At 44.9% G+C, this 20,309-nt stretch overlaps 1 protein-coding gene across 1 annotated transcript in view; it reads left to right on the top strand.

Moving 5' to 3' along the window:
- Nucleotides 1-20,309, top strand: part of LOC138634665 (regulating synaptic membrane exocytosis protein 1-like) — a 70,600-nt gene that overhangs the window by 30,628 nt on the left and 19,663 nt on the right. Inside the window, 16 exon segments of the mRNA XM_069721719.1 lie at nt 1,563-1,846; nt 2,355-2,933; nt 2,935-3,254; nt 10,100-10,140; nt 10,268-10,378; nt 10,481-10,580; nt 11,372-11,495; nt 11,946-11,992; nt 12,872-12,987; nt 13,068-13,198; nt 13,278-13,449; nt 14,921-15,074; nt 15,427-15,483; nt 17,371-17,524; nt 18,640-18,756; nt 19,153-19,215. Coding sequence (XP_069577820.1) covers nt 1,563-1,846; nt 2,355-2,933; nt 2,935-3,254; nt 10,100-10,140; nt 10,268-10,378; nt 10,481-10,580; nt 11,372-11,495; nt 11,946-11,992; nt 12,872-12,987; nt 13,068-13,198; nt 13,278-13,449; nt 14,921-15,074; nt 15,427-15,483; nt 17,371-17,524; nt 18,640-18,756; nt 19,153-19,215 — 2,570 coding nt within the window.

Raw genomic sequence — 20,309 nt, 5'->3', positions numbered from 1 at the left:
TTATATCCCATCATGCACTAGGAGAGAAGAGAGAAAAAGGGGGGCTGGGACATCTGGGCTTAATCTCCAACCTGCTGTGCCTGAGGGTGGGGGTGGGTGGGTGGGGGGGGGGGGTGATGATGATGATGATGATGATGGAGGAGGAGGTTGGAGGGCACTATAAGTTAGAAGTTATGGATTGTGAGGCGGTATTGTCAGCCGGTGATGAGTTGAATAATGGCGAAGAGCTGAAAGGATTACGTCCGCTGCTAATCTGCGGCCCCTCCAGCCGAGGTACCGAGGTGGAGAAAGACCCGGAGAGAAAGAGGCTGCAGTGTGTGCCTGGGCGGCTGCCCGACAGCTGTGGGCCGTGCGGGCAGCTGATTTACTTTAGATTAGTCTGGACATGCGCCAACTAGGATTCAATCAGGCCATGATGAATGTGCTTTGGCGCGCCCAAAGCTAACTGACTGCTAACGCTGCATCCCGCCGGCCGTCAAGGAGTACAATTTTTTTGGCGGGGAGGTTTCCAAAGGGTCCCAGAAGTGTTTTTTGTTTGTTTTTTTGTTTGTTTGCAGCTTGTGCCGAAGGTTGTGCGCTGGAATTACGAAGACGTGCCGTGTTTCCTCTTTGCTGTGGACGTATTCTCTGCAAAATAAAACCGGCGGGATTATAAAATACGGAGGGAGATAAATCCTTGTTTTTGTGCACTCGAAGTGAGGTGGTATTCGGTAGCCATGGCTACATGTGAGTATCGGATGCTTGACAAAGGGTTTGATTTAGAGGATGAGGAATCAAATTTGATCTTTTTATTTCTGCACCTGTCTGTAATCATCAGTCTTACTTTGTGAGCGTTCACTGTAGGTTATATATTTGTATATATATATATATATATATATATATATATATATATGTTTTAGTGCCTGAATTGGAGAAATCACTCCCAGCTTGTGCAAAGATGAAGAAAATAATATTCAGCACAGTGTTTATAGACTTACTTGTCTCCATCTCCAGTTTTACTGGAGCCCTGCAAATGACCTTTTTTTTTTTTTTTTTTTCTTTTCTCATCTAGAAAATTAAACAGTTTATCCATACAATGCACTAAGAGTCATACACATGACAGGTGAAACATGACCTCATTTATTAATTTTTTTTTCCAATCGCAGTAGCCTACAGAACCTTACGTCGCGCTGTGTTCACAGACAATGGATGTGTTGAAACAGCATGGTCTGTCGTACCCGAGTGCTCTTTAATATTTGATTAGCTGTTGCAAAAGGAAGGAGGGAAAAACAAGTGTAGGACCGACAGGATGTTGTATATTTTTTTTTTTTGCTTTTCGTAAAGTTGATCTGCCCCCCATTTGTTGTTGTTTTTTTTGTTTTTTTTTAGAGTTTTTTTTAATGTGTAGAACAAACATGAAGTTAACAGTACTGCATTTGTTTTGGTGGGAGGTGAATAAAGTTTATTTGTGTTTGTGCAGATTTTGTGTCACAGGCATGCCTAACCTTTTTTTTTTTTTCATGCCTGGTATTCCCCTCATTTAATGCTGCTAAACGCTCGTGTCCTTTCGACCCCCTTTCCAGGTAATGTGGGTATGCAACCTGTGCCGTAAGCAGCAGGAGATTCTTACCAAATCAGGAGAATGGTTTTCGGGGTCGGGGGTGCGACCTGGGAACCTGGGCGCCTCCTTGAACGACCTGGACACGGGAGGTGAGGCCCAACGGGACAGGAAGCTGCTCCGCTCCAGGTCCCAAGCCCCGCCCTCCAGCACCAACACCAACGCAGGGCCACCCGCCGGTGTCACCGCCGCCAAGGGGGGCGACGCCATGCCGGGCTCTCGCTCCCAGAGTGAACCGCCGAGAGAAAAGTAAGGCACACGGCGTTAACGTGGTAGTGAAATGAAGAACTTGGAGAAGGGGAAGTATATTTTTTCAACGCTGAGAAAGCTTCAAATGCTACAGGAGAAGGCCGGGGACCCAGTTTATGTGTTATATCTGCTGAAGCTCCTGTCGTTGTTTTAATCCCCCGGGGTAAAAAAATAAATAGATGTGTCTGCTTTAGCTTAACCAGGGGAGAAGCTAGGTCACAGATTTTAGTCTTGAGAGGTCTTTGACTCAATCTCTTTGTTTTCATTTGTTGGGCGAGTTAGGTAAGACTTCATCACGGTCTCATCTTGGTTTGTTGAATTTTTAATCTGTTCATATTGAACTAAGAAGATTTGGCAAATAAAAGGATATAGAAAAGAAGCACAGGATCTCTCTGTCCAAAACATTTTTTTTTTTTAGCAAAATCCCAACTTTTATCAGCTGTTATTAAGCAAATGATGCTCATGTCCTTGGACGATATGGCTTAAAATTAATCCTCTTCTTATCCAGGAAAAGGCCAGTTTCCCTCCATGAACAAAACGGTAAGGGAGGCATGGGACGCGGCAGTGGCCGGAGACCCGCCGGCAGGTTGCAGTCTCAGTCATCCCTGGATGAGCGCGTGGGTCTCGGAGACCGAGGAGAGAGGCGGTTAGGAGACGGACGGCGGCTGGAGAAGATCCACTCCCAGGACTACGAGGAGGGAGACAAGAACCTGGGTCGTTCAGAAACACACCGGAGACGGCCGGAGGACGAGGAGCAGAGGGAGCGGCAGCGACGCGAGGAGGAGTTCCAGAACCGTTACCGTAGTGACCCCAACCTGGCGAGATACCCGGTGAAACCGCAGAAGGAGGAGCAGGAGATGCGCATGCACGCCAAGGTGTCCAAGGTGCGGCACGAACGACGACACAGTGATCTCGCGATCAACGAGGTCGGACTTGGGCCCGGTGACGGAGGGGCAGGCGGCGGCGCGGGGGAGGTGCCTGAAAACCGTCTGGCCAGGAGGGGCGGAGGTGGGGAGGGAGACCACAAGGTCCTCCTCGAGAACCACCGAGCCTACTCTGTGGATAGGACCGTGGGGGGCGGAGGGGGCGCCGCCCGCCGGAGGTGGAGTAAGATCGGGGCCCCAACCTGGGGGACCCGTGCCTCCGGACTGGGGCCCGAGCAACGGCCGCCCGGAGCCCGGTACGACACGGACACCAAGGGACAAAGGTGGGGATAACCTGCTGAGGAAGGACTCTCAGAGCTCGGACCAGTCGGAGTCTTTGCGGCCGCCCCCTCCGCGGTCATACAAGAGCAAGCGCGGAGTCAACAAGAGGCAGATGTCCATCAGCAGCTCAGAGGAGGAGGGCGGCTCCACGCCCGAGTACACCAGCTGCGAGGACGTGGACATGGAAAGCGTCAGCGAGAAAGGTCAGTCAGACAGATGTGCTCACTCCGCTAGCTTACCGAGCTAAATCTAGTTGAACTTTTTTACCTTGCATTGTTTGCCGTCATCCCTTTCCCCTCCCCCTCCCCCCCTCCCTCCCCTCCGACACTGCTCCAGTTGTTCAAGACCGTTCCCATCATAACCCAATGCGCTGCGACTCATAAGTCCATCCCGAGTTTGCGATCCTCATTCTGTCTCGCCGAATCATGAATCACCTGAATTTGATCTCTCTGTGTTTGTTGTCGAGAACCCTTCGCCGGTACGACCGACTGTACTGTACTGTCGTGTGCTGTGGCCGAGATTACAATCACAGCAGTCAAAGGTTCGACGGCTAATTGTAACGCGACCTGCAGCTAATGCTCCGAGCGGCGGAGGGATCCCGACCGAACGGACGGACGAAATTTCACAGAAAGAAATGTTCAAGAAGACAGGTGGTCGCCGAGATTTTGATGAAGTAAAATGAGAACGCCAATAATAAAGCATGTTTATACTCTTCCCACGCCCATATTTTCCAACCCCCCCCCCCACCCCGTGTCCAAAATAGCCTCGAATTACGCTAAATATGTAAAAAGCAAAGAGGTATTTTGGCCCCTAAGATTATTCTAATACCCTCACTTTCTAATTTGGGACTGTAAAACTAAACGATAAGTGATAGGATGAAGCACCCACACCCGGCACACTGCGGTCCATTACTACCCCTGTGTGTCATCTACACCTCGGCGGCTGTGTGGCTAAACCCCGCCGCTCTCAGGACAGCTCTCATTTATTTGGAGAGTTCCTGTGATTTAGGCCAACAGATTTGTGGAATTAGGTCAGTGGCTCGCTGGCTACGTAACGCTTCGCCAACAGCCAGCTGCAGCGGCGAACCGAGGACCTCCAGCTAAAAAAAACAACACTAAAAAAAAAAAAAAAAAATCGAGCGCGGTTTTGCGACATGTACGCATTTTTCCCGCTACACCTGGCGCCACCGAAACAAACCGTGCGAGAGTTGTTTTGAGCTGATGGGAGTCAGTAGGTAGAGCGAGCTGTGCCGTATCATTTTATCTCTCTCACCGGTCACAGAAGGGGGCTGTTCCAGATGTTTTAATCCAGATTACTATAACTCGGGGACTGGTAATGGGTAGATGGTGTGAACTGGGATTATTAGCTGTTTTAAACACTCTTTCGCGAGCCGGGCCTCAAAACAGGATGGTCTCCTTTTACGCTCGTCTGTGGCGTGGAGCGTTTTTTTTTTTTTTTTGCCGTATCATATGTGTCCAGAAATAAGATGCATCAGAGTTAAGTAAAATGGTCAATCTTCTTTTTCTGTTTTAAGAAGAAGTTTCTTTTGATAGAAAGTTATTACGTTGGTGTTGATGTCAGCTGGTTTACATTAGTGGGACGTGACCCGAGAGGTTTTGCTGTAGGTTTTGGCGGTATGAAAAACAAGCTAATGTATATTTCAAATGCGTAAGAGCCTTACCATTAAAAAGATATCAGTTTTGTTCCAGTATAACCCCACCTCAAATGAATACATACAAAAAATAATAGATGTAGTTTCTGGGTTGAAAAGCCAAAGCTGAAGTGCCTTAAAGTGCAGTACCACTGAGTACCACCAGGGGCTGGCTCAATACATTTTTTTTTTTCCACAAGTCATCATGGTGTCATTAGCTAATTTCCCTCCTTCTGATCAGAGTTCTGGTCCTTCTGGAAATAATTCCAGCATTTATTAGATACTTGGCCTCCAACAGAGCTATGGTTCAGGGCGTGTCGAGTTTGATTGACAGGACTGCGGTGCATTCAGGTTTCCAGCATAGGTGGGCGGGGCATAGCATCCTCAGGTTTTCAGCAAGATTAACACCACGCTCTTATTTTTTTTTGCAGCATTTCTGCAAAAACGTGTTAAAAATTTGCATTAAATGTGGAAACTTTACATTTGGTCTTCTTTTAAGTTGATGCAGCAAATTTGTCAGTAAACAATTTTTGCACCGCACAAAACAACATTTGTCGTTGTGTTTCTGGCCACCTGACAAATTCAAATTCAAGACGAAAACGCTCTTTTAGCTTTTGGGTACAGCAGCGCCCCCTCTTGGTCATATATATCAGCAGCACTACTAAATTTTTTCTTGGACGCTATTTGTCCGTGAGTATTTAGTTTTATTGATTATTTTGATATCACAGGCATAATATAGTCGCTGTATTTGAATTTTTATTTTTTATTTTTTTTATAGCAAGTTATATTTAAAAGTGGCTTAATTGATAATTAGCATAGCCGCAAGCTAGCACTCGGCGCCCTGTCCTGTGACTCATAATTTTTTGCCTCTTAGCTACATAGCAAAGTAAGCGTGTTGACAAGTATTGTTCGATAATTATTGGTGTTTGCATTTTGTTCTTTGATGTAGTTTAACAGAGAGTCAAAAAGAGATAAAAGAAATCTCCATTAAATTCAAGAAAAGTTACTCCTCGTGTTCGCTCGCTGTCTTGCTTCAAACGAGGAGGACAGAATAGTGGTTTCATCTAATATTTTAGATACCGACGCTGATTCAAATAACTTCCTATGTTGTTAGGAGTCTTGTTGGACCCATTCAAAGGGTTTGATACCGTCAGCTTCCTGTTCCTGTATTGGTTTGTTTCGTAGCTTTTGTATAGTTTCTCTTTGGCCTGTGTTTCAAATCCGATTGGGTTTAAAATCTGGAAACAGTACAACGTGCTGTGTACGGTCATAACAAGTTGTAAGGTTCAGCATCATTTTAATGACCTCATTTTTATCGGATTGTACTGATTACTTGCAGGTGTTTCAACAGGAGCTTTATTAGTTTTAAGCTATAAATCAGGGAGATGATTTAGTTTTTAATTTCTGTAGTTCGTAGTAACATAAAAATACGACATCCCCCAACGTAAAGATGATTATAGTTTTATGTAAACATGTAAAACTGTATTAGATTAATAAATGGTTGTGAAATAGACGGATTAGAAGCTGTGCACGCACGTTACTCGGATTGCACACGACATATAAGAGGATGCTGTTATGTCATTTTTATGCAGAAAAACGTTTCATTATATGTTCCACGAATCCCCTTAGCAGGATTATTGTAAACAGTGTTTATATAAATACACTTTATTCCCGTTCCGTCTGGTAAAACTGCGTCCCAGCAGATGTCTATCTCCTCCTGGATCGAGGCTTTCATTGATTCAGTGTTTGACGTTAAAGGGAGGCAGGAAGTGATTCAGACTTGTTCCCGCGGCGGAAAGGTGATAATGGTGCTGAGTAAATGGAAGAGGAAGGATGCTGTTGGGATGAAACTGGGTCCCACCACAGCCGCCGATGTGTGCGCGAGCGATATTTCTACACTAACGACTACTTTTACGTTCCCGGAGCATGAAGTTAAGCAAGCCAAAAGTTAAAGATTTAAGTTAAATTGCCGAAAACAAAAATTTTACTGAAGTTTAAAACCCTAAAATTGTGAATTTTCTCCACTTCTTCTTGTTTAACGTGAAGCCTGTTGGTTTGTATGCAGGCTGTGTTTGTTTTTAATCGCTAATGGTCTAGAAATGATTCACAAATTGAAACAAGACGACTCCCTAAGTCCGTTATTTTCAACCCCGAGACTCAAAAACGAGTACTTACTTTCTGTTAATCCTTTTTCACACAAGTGCTTCTGAGGTCACAGCTCGTGTGATGGACTGGAAAACCTACAGTGACAAGAGAATATGTCGGTGTGCGCGGCAGAGTGCCCACAGCACCCCTGGGTGAGAAAATCCCAAACCAGAAGTGTCCCTCGGCCGCTGGGTGCTCCGGTCTCAGCCGGTCAGCTCGGTGTCTGACAGGCCGCTTTGACAGAGATATTGACAGTGAATTCTTTAGTCTGATCGGGTAAAATCCTAATTCATTAAATCCCGGGCTTGGGTTTGAATATTAAGTGTTTTTAAGTCACATATCTGCCTGTCAACTTCAAAGACACACGTTTATTCTGGCTCCAAAAAGCCTCAGACTCCATAGACTCCCATTTAACTAGTCTCATAAGATAACGCAGTCAATAAATGTTTTCCACGAGTTATCTCGGGGTCGTTAGTTAAAGTCGCTCCTTCTTATTAGTTCCATGCGGCGGAGACGTGCGTAAATCCGATAGCGTTCAAGATGACGTGTTTCTAGAGATTTAAATGGGAGGGATTTTGTTGAGCCTGTTCGATTTTTGTGGCTGAAATTGAAGAGGCTGTATGACACACACACACGCACACGCACACACACGCACACACACACACACACACACACACACACACACACACACACACACACACACACACACACACACACACACGTGCAGTCTGTAAAGAACAACACTACCTTAATACCTGCAAAGAGCTGATGCTTTGATGTAGCATCAGTTAGAGGAGCAGTCCAGATTTTGTAATCTGCCCGGCGTGTTCATCGTCCAAAACCCCCCCAAAAGGCCGACTCAGCACTTTAAAACCACGGAGTCAGCGTTTATCCTCTGAAGCATTTCTCGGTGTACTTTCAGATTTCAGATTAGCAGCACTTGGACTCGTGTCTACTCAGACTCCCCCCCCCCCCCCCCCCCCCCCCCCCCGATTTACACCGTCTCCATCACCGGTGATGTCGTGGGCAAACCTGTCATTTTCCATTCGGCCCCCTCTCCGAAAACATCCCGACAAATGTTTCTGACAAACCGCAGAGGCACCGCTTTCACAGTTTTCCACATAAAGTATTCCTGCCAAAAAAAAAAAAAAAAAAAAAAAAAACGTCGACCGAAATCCTTCTCCTTTGCTCACTCACCTTAAAAACCTGAAGCTCCTCAAAAAAAAAAAAAGGCTTTTAAATCCACGCCTGATGTCAACTGGCTGTTGGTTTTAGTCCTGCGGCGAAATGGTGGCCGCGAATCTACCCGGCGGCTCCGGTCTGATTCGGGGGCCAGTTAGCTTCTGTACTCGAGCCGACCATCTGTCAGTGTTAATGAGAGCTGGGATACACTGACAGTCGCCAGGGCCCGTGGCCCCGGCCAGGCTCTGGCGACGGCTTTGGAGCGCAGTGAATTATTTCGATTATGAATGAGGTTTTTAGCTGAATGGCAGTTTTAACGGCTTTTTCTCTGGCTTGTTGCCTTATTTGTACAACTTTTACGCCTTTGTGCCTAAAAGCTGTGCGGGTAGCGCAGTTTGCACCGAGGTTGGTGTTTTTGTTATAAACATTTTGTTCCTTAGGCCGTTTTGGTTTTTACATTGAAACTTTGAGAGCGCGCTTCAAAAAAAAAACTTTGCACGATTTTACCTACGTCCTGTCGTAATCGTCGTCGTCACTGATCGGTTTGTAGACAGGCGCGTCTGACATCGGTTCGGCCGGTAGTCTTTTCAGTTTGAGTGTAGAAAAATGATATATTTTGTTGCCCATGCAGTATTAACGCTTGCGGCATTACAACGTGCGCATATATTTTCGTTTTCCAGTTTTTATTTCCCGAAGATAAACTTGAACTTTCGGCATTTTTAGGCGGTTTTACAAGTTGAGTTTTGAAGTTTTGAGTTCTTCGTCGGACCAAATTACAATTAAATTCTCGTCTTCTTATCACGCTTATCGGTGCTCGCAGAAACCTGCGTATACTCGCGTGCGGGTGTTGATCAAGCGGCAAAACTCGGGAGCGTCACTCACTGAGGTTCGAGCTTCCTTTCATGGTCGTGGTGCCGCGCACAGTTCACGCACAACAGGAACAGTTTTTCATGGCGCTGTCGTGCTCCTTCCGCTTCTTTTTCCTCTCCCGTGGTTTAACGGGTGACGATAGCCGGCCTTGAGCGGCGCGAAAGTGCAAACAAACCAGACCGACCGCCTTCATTTTCGGTTGGACCGAGCTTCTGTTCTTTGGTTCTTTCAGTCCGAACCGTGGTCTGAGGCACTTTTCACACCTGCTTTGTTTGGGTTCGGTCCGAACGGAAAAGTCCCAAAGCGATCCCATTAATGATGAGCTTCCGAGAAGAGGAGTGCAACTCACACATTCATTGCTTTAGGTTGTACATTTTTGTCTTTTTGTCATTCACTGTTTATTTATTGTAATGAGACAGGATATTGAACAATGCCTTTGGATTTGAATTATGTAAAAAAAAAAAAAAAAAAAGGAAAATGACATCGTTTACATTGAATTATCGAAAGAGAAACAAGCCTCCGCCATAAATCCACAGTGTTGGAAGTAGCTGCTTTTTTTTTTTTTTTTTTTTTTATCTCAGCAGTTCATAAAACAACACTCCTCCTCTGGGCGGTTGAGTCACTGTTTTAGTGTCGGAGTTTGTGTGAATGCCCAACGGTGAGCGCTAAGCTTCTCGCTGACTGACACGCCAAACGAGCCCCGAGTCGTTAAAGGGATGAGGAGAGATATCTATCACTGACTGTCAAGGTGGAAACGTCAGTCGTGTGCCAGGCTATCCTATGTCCTGTTTACGAAAGGGGTCAATTCAGAACAATGGACCTCTGAGATTTCTGTACAGTCGGCAAACGCATCGCAACTCTCCGACCGTTCTTAAGATCCGAGGTCGTGAATAAACACTAGAGGGACAAGAAAAAAAAAACCCAAAAAAACAATCCCGTTCGAAGGCGGCATTTGTTCCCGGTGTACTTTTGTAAATGAAGGATTTCAGCTTTTCATTTTTAATACGTTTGCAAAAACACAAAAGAGTTGTACTTTTTGGGGTCGCCGTGCGTATCATAAGAATTGGGAAGATAAATCCATTCGAAGGAAACTTAAAATGACACCAGAGTCTCTTATTCTTCAGAATCGTACGATATAAACGGAACTTTTTTTTTTTTTTTGTCTTTTTGTCCTTGTCCTCGTCTTCCTCCCCTATACAGGTGACTGGGACTGTCATCCTCTCGATCCCGCCGTGTGGCACGTAAGTCTCGGCACAGCACGCCCAAATAGGGATTCAAACGGAAACGGGCGGGGGGGCGGGGGAGGGGGGGGGATATCCACACCTCGTTGTAAACGCCCCCTTCCTGTCTGATTTTTCATCCGGTTAGGATCCGGTCACGTGGCAGTCGTCCAAAGAAGGCGACCACCTCATCGGACGCATCACGCTGAGCAAGAGGTCGGCCATGCCCCGCGAGGCCGGCTCCCTCCTGGGGCTCAAGGTGAGCGATGACTCGTCCGCGTCGAGCGACGCCCGCGCTCGGGAATCTGACCGAACCGGAAATAGTGAACGTCTTCTTCCTGTCGCGTCCGTGTGTGCGCAGGTGGTCGGGGGGAAGATGACGGAGACCGGGAGACTCGGGGCCTTCATCACCAAAGTCAAAAAAGGCAGCCTGGCAGACGTTGTGGGACACCTACGCGCAGGTACGGATCCGTCGAAACGTTGTTGTCGTTTTTTTGTTTTTTTTTGCGGGCGCTATATATGACCTTTATTTAACCAGGTAAAATCAATTGAGAACCAATTCTCATTTACAATGATGACCTGTCAGCACAGTCCACACAGTGACACAAACAGCACAGATGCAAAACAGTACGACAAACACATGAGGAAAAGGCTAAAGACAACATGGGTAAATGAATAAACACTATGTACCAAAATAAACAATACAATTAATAAAAATAAATAAATAAAATGAGAGAGGCGGTGCTTCTCGTGTTCGCCCGGTCGATAACGCTCTCGTAAGGATAAAAGATGAAATACAAATCAGGTTATTCCCGTTTGTCCTGCACATCAAAATACGAAACGCCCAAAAGAAACATTTGAGATTTCAGTTTTTGCAGCAGTTGTTGACGGCCCGACAGACTGATGATGTCGTGCCTGCGATTTAATCGGCGAAAAAAAATTAAATAATAATTTAAATAATTCAATAATTTAGTTTGAACATTTATAGATGAATGCAGAAGTCCAAAAAGTAGATCGGCTGCGGGAGCTTTTTTAAAAAGGTATGACAGCCCACTCGGGCTTTTAAGCTTGGAAGCAATTCACTTTCACACACAAAAAAAAAAAAAACGTCTTATTTTCGTACAATCCAACGCGTCGAGATTTCAGTTCGATTTCAAGAAGTACAATCCTCCGTGAGCACCTGGCTTTTTACCAGGTCGATGTAAAGCGACTGCCTCATCGTCCCGTACGTCATCCCCCGTCTCGTCTCCAGGTGACGAGGTGTTGCAGTGGAACGGGAAGTCGTTGCCGGGAGCGACCAAAAAAGAAGTGTACAACATCATCCTGGAGTCCAAAGCTGAGCCTCAAGTGGAGATCGTCGTTTCCAGACCCATCGGGTAAGATTACAGATATCGATGCGTGATAATTATCATTCTGTAGTGATGGTTTTGATTTTTTTTTGATTTTTTTTTTTTATATCTGACAGACACTTTTCGATATGTCTCCTTCCTTCATCTAAAAGCTCTATCCACCGAATTATGTCCAAAAACTTCTTGAGAAAAGTGTATAGAGCGTATCAGTAAGTAGAGTCGAGCCCGTTCCCCGTGTGTCTTCCCCCGAAATCCTTCAGATCCGAGAGAAAAAAATATCATTTTTTTTCCAGCCCATCTCTTCTCCTCAACTACCCGCCATCTTGATGCGTAAATGTGTACTTGATTGCTTGTTCATCTTCTACCGTGCGACTGTTTATAACTCATTCATTTTTTATTTTAAAGATGAATGTCCACCAAATATAATACGGTATTATTAAATGATCGCATTCACCGAATCTCTTTCGCTTTCTACAGAGACATCCCGAGAATCCCAGAGTCCTCCCACCCTCCTCTAGAATCTAGTAAGTGTTTATATGGGGGGGCTCTTTATTGGCTGTATGGTCGCCTTATTTTGAGTTGACAACGTAGAGAAATACACATCTTGCGATCGCAATAATGGACGCAAATTTAAGCAAACTCGCCAATATTTGCGGGAGCTTGCTTTTTTTTTTTTTTTTCAAATTCCCGTGAGGTCTCGAGCAGAGGCTCAGGGGTGCGGAAAAAACGGAAGTGTCCTTCACAATAAAATTTTCAAAATAAATGCTTATTATCAATGGAAGTAATTACATATTACAGTATGCTAAAAAATATTTATACACACATCAAGTTGTAAGAGAGTGCACTTTGGGTTTTTTCATACAGTAGAAGTTGAAGCAACATTAATGAAGCAGCACCTAAAGCTCTTATTTTGACAGCTGATGCAGTCGTTGCTTTCTTTATTACAGTCAAAGACTGTGTTCTGTAAAGCTATGTCACTTTTATGATTTTTTTTGTGTGTAACTTTTATGGTTTTCTAAGTTCAATAAATAAATAAAATAAAGATTAGAACTAAAATATTTTTGGGATGTGCAGCATGATTATTATCACAGGAAGTGATTACATATTTATTCCTTTTTTTAGGCAGTGCTTAAAAAAAAGATTTTTTTTTTCTTGTCTTGGAATTTTTTCTAATTTCTGCAATTTTACGCCAAAAAACTCACTTAAAGCTCCACACATTACATCGCAATTTCTGAGAACAAATCCGCCACGAAGTCAGAATTTTTTTTATCAAAACAATTACAAAAAAACTCAGCGAACTCCTGGAGGGACCGACTTAGATTGTGGTTTAATATTAAATTGAGGTGTTGATTGTGCTTTTTGTTTTCCTGTAATAAAGAACCGTTGTTCTCTCCATCCCTCAGCAGGCTCCAGTTCCTTCGAGTCCCAGAAGATGGACCGTCCCTCCATATCGGTGATGTCCCCCACCAGCCCCGGCACCCTCCGAGACCTTCCCATGGTCCTGCCTGGACAGCTCTCCGTGAGTATCTGGTGGAAGAAAAAACGAGTGAGGTCCCTGTGAGTGGATGAACGGCTGACTGCCTTCACGTGTCGTTTCAGGTGAAGCTGTGGTACGACAAAGTGGGCCACCAGTTGATCGTCAACGTCCTTCAAGCCATAGACCTGCCGACCAGACCGGACGGACGACCCCGAAACCCCTACGTCAAGATGTACTTCCTGCCAGACAGGAGGTTAGCTCTTTTATTTTGGAGGGCTACTGTCTCTTCAAGTCAGAAACTAAACTGCGCTTCCTCACATCTCCGATTGCAGTGACAAGAGCAAACGACGGACAAAAACGGTGAAGAAGAGCGCGGAGCCCAAGTGGAACCAGACCTTCTTATATTCCCACGTTCACCGGCGGGACTTCAGAGAACGCATGCTGGAGATCACGGTGTGGGATCAGCCCAGAGTCCAGGAGGAGGAGAGCGAATTCCTGGGCGAGGTAGGTGACGTGTTAAATTCCTCCCGGCACCTCGGCCACGCGTGTAATACACCCGTCGGTCCGCTAGAGGACATCGTACCTCGAAAATACACGCATGTATGACCAGGGTTGGAAAGGAGGTCATGTGACGAAGTGCAAAGGGTTGGGAGGAGGTTTCCTGCAATGCTGTGTCACCACCAGGTGGTGCCTCCTCCCCTTTTGTTGTCGCATGAGGCTGGAGTTGGGAGTCATACCATAGACTATATAAAAGTGGATGTAGCTTCCAGGTCTGAAAAATGAAGCCAATGCCATTAACTGCAATACCACCGAGTGCCACAAGAGGTCGGCTCCAAAAAGCCTTTGGCTCCACAGACTCCCATTCAACTTCTCATGAAATACAAAGTCATTTTTGTCTTTTCCCCAAGTTCATTTTGTTTTGAAAGCTAAAGTCATTCCTTCTTATTTGTTTTCTGGTGGTCCAATCATTAATTAAATATTAGGCCATAAAAAGTGTAACTTTTGGCGGCGTCTGTTTGATTGACAGGCGAGGCAAAACGTAACACTGACACAACGCCCTCTGGTGGACTGATAGATGTACTACATGCTGTGGCGTAAAATCTGGTTGCCTAATTTATAGACAAAATAAGTTTTTGGTTTCTAGTTTCATAGGATTTAACTCTTTAACTTTTTTGCATACGTTATTGCGTCTGAAATTTTATTTGAAATTTAACAAAACTGTCCTTTTATTTTGTTCCATCAATCTACAATCAATAACCCACAAGGTGAAAACCCGACCAAAATCAAAGCCACAGAGTCTGAATACTTGTTATTTTGGGGGTTTTGAATGTACATTGAGGGAGAAAATGTCAATTTTATCCATTTAAAATCAAATCTCCAACATAATAAAGTGAACAAAAAGTAAAGGGGTCTGAATACTTTCTGAAGCAAACATAAGCTCTGTATCATAATGTGCTGTTCGCAGTGCTGTACTGAAGCTGTATAGTATAAATATTCTATTAAAATCCAAGATAGCAGTTTTAAATGCATGCACCATTACACTTCAGACGCCAGATGACATTATTTTCTACTTTTTCTCTTCAGCCGGCTCAAAAATGCATTTCACATGAATCAAAACTTTGGGATTTTGAATGATTTAAAATAAAGCCACGTGGGATTGAGCTATGTTTTTCCAATTAAAGCAGCGGGTCCCAGTATGCTTTTATGGGCTCGCGGGGTCAATGTGAAGGGGCTATGAGATGATTAAATGAGATGATGATGGAAAAAGAAATACAAAAAAAAAAGAAAAAAGATCATCATTCTGCTGCATTGAATTTGGGTTTCCTCTTTCTAAAACATGGTTGAGAATCTCTGCGTTAAAAGCCCGGTGGGATTGAAGCGGCTCCACGCTTCGAACAAACATATTTTTTCTTTTATTTTATTTTCTCATGCCCTCTCGGCTCTCCCCCCTTTCCCTCCGCTTCCCTTCCCTCAGATCCTGATCGAGCTGGAGACGGCTTTGCTGGACGACATCCCTCACTGGTACAAACTCCAGACGCACGACGCGTCCTCGATACCTCTGCCCCAGCCGTCTCCGTACCTCCCGCGCAGACACGTCCACGGAGACAGCCCCAGCAAGAAGCTACAGAGTACGTCTGCCTTTCACACACACACACACACACACACACACACACACACACACACACACACACACACACACACACACACACACACACACACACACACACACACTGCTAAGTGTGTCATTTAACCAGCTAGCTTGTGGTCGCTGCTAACCTCTCCTCTCCTGAGCTTTCTCTTTTTGAGCGTCTCCACGTGGGAGTGTGACAAACTCAACCTCTCAACTTTACCCTGTCCTGTGTGTGTTTTTATTTATGTGTGTGTGTGTGTGTGTGTGTGTGTGTGTGTGTGTGTGTGTGTGTGTGTGTGTGTGTGTGTGTGTGTGTGTGTGTGTGTGTGTGTGTGTGTGTGTGCGCGCAGGGTCTCATCGCATCATTGATACAGAGTTTGATGATGGTTTGGTAGTAGTGGATAAAGGTGGGTGGGGGGCATGAGCGTTTCCGTTGTGGTAGACGCCCAGCACTGGAGGGAGGAGGGGGGAGGGGAAGTGCGTCTTCCCGCATCCTTTCTCTCAAACTTCACAGCCTCCTTTTGGCTTGTGTTTTAGAGCAAATTCCACCTAAATTAAAAATAATTAATTTGTGCTGCATCAGCAAAAAAAAAACCTAAAAAAAAAAAAGCTTTTTTTTTTTTTTTTTTTTTTTTTAAGCAATTCATCATATCACAACCGGGCTGCTGCAGGTTTTCAATTTCAGCAGCGTGTTGTGCCTGAACGAGGCTGCAGTGATCAGTTTCCCCTCCTCTGCTGGGCCGTAGAAAACACTGACGCACCGAGTGCATGTTAGACTGTAGAGACACACTGTAGTTCCCCTCCTGCCATCCTCCTGCATGCTTCTGGTTCCCCGCCCCGGCAGTTGGTTCCTCCACGGTAGAGGACACTTGAACGTAGAAAACAGTAGGAGATGTGGCTATTTTGGACCGAGGAATCACTGCGACTGCTCCGCTGTTCGCCTGTTTCTGCGGCGGCTTTCGGCTTCCCGTCAGCCGAGCGTCGACCTCTTTTGCATATTCATGCAAATTTGCACTCTTTTCAAATGCCAGTTGGGGTTTCGGTTTGTGACAAAAAAAAAAAAAAAAAAAGAGGTACAAAATCAGGGAATTGATTTAAACAGAACTCTGCTTCTTTTTTAAAAAAAATTATTTTTTTTTAATTCTGATTCAAACCGCCTGCGCAGACTGTGCACCTCAAATACAATAGAAATGTTACTATCACCATTATTTTTCATTATTTGATGAGTTTCTGTTACTACGATACCCATGAGTCTTAGCCACAGTCGCTATGGTGAAGAACTTTTGTTGCAGTTGCAGAACAAAAGTTGCTGAATTCGTCTACAATTGACCCGAAATAGAAAAGTGTGATCATTGCAGCTGCAGATTGTTTTAACCTGAGCTTGTGTTTCTTGGCACAATGCATCTTGGGAGTCGTATTTGTTATATAAACAGGCTTTAGCTTACATCTTTTTTTTTTTTTCTTCTTTTTTTTTTTACCACTAGAGCTTTATCTAGTGTTTCATCCACTACAGTCACCCAAAATTTTTGGAAAGAAAACAGAAAATGTATAAGAATCAATAAGAAATAAATTTATGACATAAATTAAAAAGAAAATAAATGAATCAGACTATTACCAGAGAAACTTATTTTGCCCAAAGTGATTCTTTTCACTTTGCAACTCTGTTCCACATCTCACATTAAATCTGCAACTCATGTCATTTCTTGTATTTCCATATTTTTTCTGTATCGCGTGGCTCATATATAGATTATATTCTTTGTAGCTCTAAATGTCTCGCCCGGGTATCTTCTCTGGCTCTCCACGCGGGGTTCACGCGGATCCCAGGTCCGACAGAGACGCTGCAGAAACAGCCAAGCGGAGCGGTTCACCTGTTTGCCAGCTGCTCATTTACCTGTAAAACATCCTGCTGCCGTGATGTTTTACAGTCTGTCACAGAATGGCATCTGTAATAGTAGTGAGCAGCACAACATTCACAACTGGTGTGCATTACTGTTACCGAAGGACTCACAACTAATGCCTGGATGTGTGTGTGTGTGTGTGTGTGTGTGTGTGTGTGTGTGTGTGTGTGTGTGTGTGTGTGTGTGTGTGTGTGTGTGTGTGTGTGTGTGTGTGTGTGTGTGTGTGTTGTATCCATATGAATCTTTGTTTGTATGAATGTGTGTATGTGCTTGTTTTTTGTGTGTTTTTTTTGCATTTGCACGTGTGTGTGTGTGTGTGTGTGTGTGTGTGTGTGTGTGTGTGTGTGTGTGTGTGTGTGTGTGTGTGTGTGTGTGTGTGTGTGTGTGTGTGCGCAGATGCGGAGCGTAACTCCCGGGAGAGAGAGCGCAGCAGCACGTTGGCGGTGCCGGAGCAGCAGCGGCCCGTCCAGCACCGGTCCCGCTCGGTGTCGCCTCACAGAGAGGACACCTGCCGGGCTCGGTCCCGGCCCGCACATGTGCCCATGCAAAGGTCAGCGTCAAACCCGACGGCGGCGGCGGCGAACCGTCAGTGGAGTGTGCTGATGTAACGGCATCAGCTGTGGTTCGATGGAACGCTCACAAATATACGTTTGACTCGAGCGCTGCGCTTAAATACAAATTCTTGTGTTTTACTTGATCATTTTGTTTTCATACTACTTTTAGATTTTCGGCCCTTCTTTATTTTTTTTTACTTTACAAACTTTGCAGAGCGGATTTCTGCACACACTCGATGCAGTACATCACTTTTAGTTTAGTTTTGCTGCAGGGAAAACAGCAACCAATCCTATTCTCACTGTTTGCAGTGTGCGACACACCTGTGCGCATCCCGGTGGTAGAAGCTCCGCCTCCCGGGACTTGTAGTTTCCCCCGATAGAAGCCATATTTGTTCCATAGAGTGGAACAGCCTGTTGGGGGTGGAGTCTGTGGAAGTTCAGAGGTCGGGGGTGGTGTTTGAGTCCACGATTTCTGTCTCAGAAACCCAAACCCGATCGTTTCCTCAGCTGAACCTAGACTTTGACTGTTTCACATTAAGCACGTGTTTATCGCTGTTACCATGACGATGCAAGTGCGCACATCACCGGTGCTCCCCAACGGCCTCACAACGTATTCGATAACGGCTTTCTGAGCCGACTGGCAGGTGGAGGAGGCTCCCGAATATCTGCCGACAAATCATGAGGGATATTTATGAGCTGAAAAATAAATCAGGTTGTTTGATAGGCTGAAATTGAAACTGAGTCAAGTTACACACACCGAACTTCTCCTCTTTATTCACCTGTCAGTTTTAATCGGTTTTCTTAAATCAGTTTTGTTTGGAATCGATTTAAAGCCAGCACAAGCACTCAGCACTTCCTGCGTGCGTTTCACAATAAAAGACTTGTTGACGGTCTTAAATCTCTGCAGCGCTCCTCGTTTTTCTGAATCCATTCTCGTGTAAAATCACATCAAAATAGAAAGAGAAACCTGATTCAAATCAAAACCACAACATGCATACTTTTTTTAATTTTTTTTTAAAATTTTCATTCCCTTTTGTACCTTGTTCTTTATTTTTGTGTGTGTATCTGTACAGTACGGTACAATAATTTGATATTTATTGGATTCTTTCAGGAGCTTGGATGAGATCCACCAGAACCGGCACCACTCCCACTCCCCGTCCCGCTACCACGAGTCCCACCTGGAGCACCAGCGCTCCGGCGACTCGGACTACGAGTACTCTGAGGACAGGTAACCTGCTGTCGGGGACTCTGGGGATGTTTTAGGGGGCGAGGGGGCGGGGCTTATGACTGTGTGGGATCAGCAGGGATTTTAACAGCAAATCTGGTCCTATCAAACAAGAATAAAGTCATATTTACGTATATTTTACGAAGGTTAATTTGTTCTTTTGTAATGTGATCTTACCGAACTGATTTCTTACTAATACGACTAACTAACATGCTGAGTTTCTTGTATCGTTCTCTGCTGTTGTGAACGCAGGCTTAACTGAAATCTCAAGAGTTATGATTTCCTGGTTTTCTGTCATTCATAAACTCACTTTGCCTGTCTGAGTTTCCATCCTCTTCTGTTGTGTTTTCTCGGCTTGGTTTTTTTCCATTTGTTTACCCATCGTCATGGCAATGACAGTGAAGTCCTGGAGATGCACAGGTCTATCCGGGGCGGGAGTGCCGAGTGCCTGCACACAAACAGGTAACAAAAAAAACAAAAAAACAAGGAGGAGACGACCATCATTCAGCTTTGTTTTGATACCCGTCATCATTTCCATCCTCACTCAACTTTAACGGCTCCATCTTAACACACCCGGACGTTGATCTTTTCAGCAGGAATGTGTCGATTCTCTTCCGATCATGTCTGTTACGTCTGCTTTTCTGCATGAACACGGATTTCAAAGTGTCGAGTAGCCGTAGCACACTCATGAACTCATGCCTATCACCACGACTGTCCCATAAACACACACACACACACACACACACACACACACACACACACACACACACACACACACACACACACACACACACACACACACACACACACACACACACACGACACGCTGATCGCTGTGCGACGGGATTAGAGACCTGCCTGACCTCAAAGACCGCAAAGCTTCTTTTGATGAATTTATTTATTTATTTTTTGCATTGGATGTGTTCTCTCACGGTAGTCACATCTTTATTTGTTTTCTTTCTTGTCTGTTTCTTTTACGTGCATGATCTCCACCCATGCAACCAACCAGGGGCGTAGGTAGATACAGCAACACACTGCCCCCCAAAATGCCCCTGTTAGTAAATGGTATCCATAAAGACATTTACAGGTAAGCGTGACAGGCGGCCTTGCTGATCTTCCTCTGTGCCCGTCCAAAAGTGTGGTGCTTTTCCCCTTCTGTCTTACGCAATCCTTTGAAGGTCCATAGTGGTAATCTCACGTGTTGTAACCTATCAACTGCAAATCACACACGCTAAATATCATTTCTGACCACAGACTTTATACAAAAGTGGACGTAGTTTCGGGGTCTGAAAAATGAGGCCGATGCGTAAGTGACTTAAGCTGCAATATCACCGAGTGCCACTAGAGGTCGGCTCCAAAAAGCCTCCGGCTCCATAAACTCTCATTCAACTTCTCACAAAATTTTTAGTCAATAAAATTTCACCACGAGTTATCTTAGTTTTGCTAGCTGAAGTCGCTCCTTCTTCAAAAATAGTTTTTTTTTTTGTTTTTTTTTTGGGGGGGGGGGGGGGGAGGCGTGTCTGTTTGATTGACAGGCCTGTGGTGCAGTCAGGTTA

This window comes from Brachyistius frenatus, unplaced genomic scaffold (assembly GCF_029030835.1).
Source record: "Brachyistius frenatus isolate BFR_SWC_R1_liver_20210118 unplaced genomic scaffold, ASM2903083v1 Contig_271, whole genome shotgun sequence".
Taxonomy (NCBI): Eukaryota; Metazoa; Chordata; class Actinopteri; family Embiotocidae; genus Brachyistius; species Brachyistius frenatus.
This window is presented reverse-complemented; position numbering and strand designations above follow the sequence as displayed.